The sequence below is a fragment of the Penaeus vannamei genome, chromosome 37 (assembly GCF_042767895.1).
Source record: "Penaeus vannamei isolate JL-2024 chromosome 37, ASM4276789v1, whole genome shotgun sequence".
Taxonomy (NCBI): domain Eukaryota; kingdom Metazoa; phylum Arthropoda; class Malacostraca; order Decapoda; family Penaeidae; genus Penaeus; species Penaeus vannamei.
This window is the reverse complement of record NC_091585.1, coordinates 14,146,882-14,151,276: the sequence shown is the minus strand read 5'-3', so window position 1 is coordinate 14,151,276 and position 4,395 is coordinate 14,146,882. Positions and strand designations below refer to the sequence as shown.

The 4,395-nt window shown below is 33.8% G+C and overlaps 1 protein-coding gene across 1 annotated transcript; it reads right to left on the bottom strand.

The window, feature by feature from the left end:
• Window positions 1-535: 535 nt before the first annotated feature.
• On the bottom strand, window positions 536-2,708 carry LOC113811681 (myc-associated zinc finger protein). Its single transcript, XM_027363470.2, has 4 exons — window positions 2,580-2,708; window positions 1,627-1,735; window positions 1,305-1,427; window positions 536-879 (listed from the first exon to the last, which is right to left on the bottom strand). The coding sequence occupies exons 2-4, from the start codon at window positions 1,715-1,717 to the stop codon at window positions 806-808; spliced, it is 288 nt and encodes a 95-aa protein (XP_027219271.1). The 5' UTR covers window positions 1,718-1,735; window positions 2,580-2,708; the 3' UTR covers window positions 536-805.
• Window positions 2,709-4,395: the final 1,687 nt, after the last annotated feature.

The following is a 4,395-nucleotide window of genomic DNA, read 5'->3' as shown; positions in this document are numbered from 1 at the left end:
CATGCGCCAAGGAGGCTATACTTTTCGGTAGCCTTGGTTAGTTATTTTGTTTGTTGGTTCTATAACTCAAAAGCTTATGAACTGATTTTTATGAATTTCTTATAGGTGTAAATTAGTTCAAATTAGATGCCATTAAATTTTGGTGGTGATCCGGATTCTGGATTCTTAAAAATCATTGCATCAGTTACCCCTACTGCCTTGGTAACTATTATTAGTATTAGCATTGCAAGAATTATTATCATCCAATCATTTCTGAGTGCTTTCCTTTTTTCAATTAATCAATCTTGAAGACCTTTATTTTTTGTAAATATCTTTGCAATTTTTATTGCGGTATCATCTATATTGGATACAAAATCTTGAGTTTTTAAAATTAATATTGTATGATTGTGTGTGAATGCGCTTGCCTTTATCGCTGTCTGTGTTCCAGTGTCTTTTTTACTCTTCTGTTTACTATTGTTATCTTTCTTCCTCTCTTGTAATTCTTTATTTCTCTCTTTTTCAGTCTTTTAACCAATAACCTAGACAAAGACGTATCCAAGACTAGAGATTTATTCCATCTGTATATACACCCTTTTCCTTTCCTCTTGTCTCTTCCCGCTCTCCGCTCTTCATCTGTTCACTTATTTTTAACAACAAAACCGCCATTTTTGACACAATGATTCAAGTCCTTCTTATTCCCATTTGAATACATTTTCTAGAATAAAAACAAGACAGTTATAAAATACGATTTCCAATGCCATGTGTCAGACCGTAAGGAAGGTCAGAGGTCGAGTGGGCGTGGCCAAATACCGGAAGTTGACAGAGCTCACACGCCTACCACTGGCGCGACGGGAATGATGGCTGCAACGGTCGCGGCGGCAGCGGGAACGGCAGGAGCGGCTGGAAAGAAAAAGAAAACGGATGATATTTTCTTTCGTTTCTTTCTTTCTTTCTTTGTGTTTTTGGTTTGCTCTACGTTGAAGAGAAGATATGATACTATACGAATTAATCAGTAATCGTGATTTGAAATAACAAATTCCAATACAGAAATACAGAAATCCTAATTAGTAAATATCTCTGGAAAAAAACACAAGAAAAGAAAATGGGAAAGAGCTAAGAAATAGATATAAAAGAAAACGAAATTCACAAGAGATGATGGGAATGAACGAACCGTAAATAGAAAAAAATATGACATAAAATGGGAAAAGATGGAGACAAAAAAGGTAATGGGAAACAAAACAAAAGTGAAAAAATATAGAAAAATCGTAGAAAAGAAAACGGAAAATGCTAAACAGAGAACGGGAAACTCCGATCCTGCGGCTAACCTGGCTTCGCAGCTGTAGGTAATGGCGGCGGTGCAGGGGTTGTGTGAAGGGCGGCCAAAGCTGCGATTTCAGAGGCACTTGGGATGAAATTCTTCACAAAAGATGGGATGAAAGGATTTGATGCTGTAAAAGGGTATAAAGAAGAAATTAGTATTCTATTCCTTCATGATTTATACTACAGGGGCGGGGTTCAGAACTGTTAAGATGCATATTCTTATCAATTCCTTCAGGTGTAATAATTGTCATTATTCTAACCTCAAAACAGTATTCAAGCACTGCTTCCTTGCTCATACCGTATCAACAAAGCTAATTATTCTCTTACCTGGATCCATCATCCCAACTGGAGCGGGAGCTGGAGCGGCGGATGCCAAAGCCAAAGTCAGGGCTAAACTTATCAAAACGGACACTTTCATGTTGCTGACTGATGGCGGCTGGAAAGAAAGATGGCGATTAAATGACAAGAATTTTGATGATGTTGATGATGATGATGATGATGATGATGATGATGATGGTGGTGGTGATGGTGATGGCGGTGATGATGATGATGGTGATGAAATAATGGTACCTGTGATGATAAAAATGAAAATGAACTTCAGCTATCATACGAAAGTGGTTACAAAATACAACAAAATGTAAGATAATTATTTAAAAATTTATGGGAAAGAGCAATCAGAAAAAAAAAATACAAAGTCGCCACACAGTTGACACTTAGCGACAGGCGTGTGGCAAGGAGGACATATGACACTGAGAAAAATACGATACGTGCTTGACACATGACAAGAGCAAATCAGCACTGAAGGTTATACAAAAGACGATGATAGAAAGGCAGATGGCAGATAGCAACTAATACTTGTATACACTGACGATATCGGAAGAGCTTTATTTATAATGTAGAATGAGAGGAGTTTGCAGATTCATAATCAAGAAAATAAAATTTGATTCGGAAGATGTGCGATTTTTACAGATAAATAATAATAATAATAATAATAAACATTTATTCCTGCTCATGTATAATTTCAACTGCAGCTGTTATTTTAGTTGTGGATTTATTAAAAATTATATTAGCAATGGTATGTTTTTTTTACAAATATTAGTCATGAAAATAGCAATAAATTTTGCGATTAAAACATTAATTATTCTCATCCGTTTCTGTTTATTTTCTCGATTTTTCACCATGTGTTTCACATCGTTTCCGCCCAGAAATTACAACAAAAAATAATAATAATGATGGAAATAAATATAAAATTGATAATTAACGGACCCCGGACAACCTACCTTCAATGCGTCCGAATCGATGACACAAATGGCGGCTTAAACATCAGCAGCATCGTTTTATACCTTCGTATCAGATCATGTGGCGAAGCGTCACTGAATCCCCTCGTGATACCTAATCCCTTCTTGCATTATCCAGTCAGCATCGCCATGGGATAAGCCGGGTTAACAACAAAGAAAAAGACAAGTGAGATCGGAGTCTTATCCACATGGGTCGGATGTCGGCACGTTCGTCTTTTCGGCGTTTTGGCGGGAAAAGACGTTTTTCTCCTTTGCTTCTAATGTGTTGGGGTATGTGCTTGCATAAACTAAGTCTGTCTGAATGTTTTAGCATGTTATATCACACACACAATAAAAAAACACATAAACACACACACACACACAGATTTTATTTATTGATCCGATCTTCAAGCGGTGATATGAGAAATGAAAATCCAACATATATATTCTAAATAAATTCCCTATCTTCCTGGAAAGCGCTTTAGAGCAGTGTTTTTAAAAGTCACGGAGTAATCCCTTAAGAATCTGATGAAAGCTATGATCCCCTTCTCCGGATATATTCGCATAAACACAACTTTGCATGCAATGTGCACAGTGTACTTTTATTGCTCTTTATTGCCTCATACACATTTGGAATACAAAGTTTTCCTAAACTTGAAAGTAAACAATCAAAATGAAAATAAATATAAATGTTATTATCTATCTGGATTCACAGACTCCGTGAAACCCATCCAAGTAGGTTATGCCTCCGGTAACGCTGGTTAGTTTGTTAGTTGGTTTGCAGGATAATTAAAAAAAAAAAAAATAGCAGATGTGTCTTAGACCAACTTAGATGCCATTAAATTTGGTGGTGATTAGGATCATGATACGAATCCAGGATTTTTTTTTAAGGATTTATTAGCATTGCGAGTTAGGGAAACGGACGTCACCAATTATAATAATAAGAATGATTAATGATTAACAACAACACTAGTGTCAACCATAATAACAATAACAACAACAACAACAACAACAACAATAATAATAATAATAATAATAATAATAATAATAATAATAATAATAATAATAATAATAATATCAACAACAAAAACAAAAAGTGTGAATATTTTCATTGCATCAGTGACCCTGTTGCCATGGCGGAGGTATGCGCTCTCTCAGTGCTTCTAGTTAGTTCTCTCTTGCCTTCTTTCACTTCCTAGGATATATGAACTTATATTTCAGTTCTTCTATGACTTTGCTTTACGAAAAATAGACAAAAACAGACGTGTTTTTTTCTAAATTACTTGGTATTAAAAGGAAACTCCTTGCTCATTATGTCGAATAACATTATAGTGATGATTATGATAATGATAATAATGATCATGGAAATGATAACTGTAACGATAATAACAATAGCATTAGCAGTAGTAGTAATAATAACAATAATTATGATAGTGGTAATGATAACAACACTGATAATAATAATAATGATAATAATAATGACAATAATGATAATGGTAATGATGATGGAAATACTACTAATACTACTACTACTACTAATAATAATAATGATAATAATAATAATAATAATGATAATAATAATAAAGATGATATTGATAATCATAATCAAAGTAATAACAGTGATGATTACCATAATGATAACAATAATGATAATCATCACAATAATAAGAATGATGATAATGATGATAGTAATAATAACAGTAAAGATGATGCTAATTACAACAATGATAAACATAACACTAGTAGTAATAACAACAATGATAGTAATGACAGTAGTGAAAATGATAATAATGATGATAATAGTAATAGTAATGATAAT

Excerpts from the sequence above, each read along its gene's own strand:
- LOC113811681 (XM_027363470.2), bottom strand. The coding sequence starts at position 1,717 with ATGAAAGTGTCCGTTTTGATAAGTTTAGCCCTGACTTTGGCTTTGGCA. Across the intron at positions 1,428-1,626 it reads AGTTGGGATGATGGATCCAG|CATCAAATCCTTTCATCCCA; the intron begins GTAAGAGAATAA and ends ACCCTTTTACAG. Across the intron at positions 880-1,304 it reads ACCTACAGCTGCGAAGCCAG|CCGCTCCTGCCGTTCCCGCT; the intron begins GTTAGCCGCAGG and ends TTTTCTTTCCAG.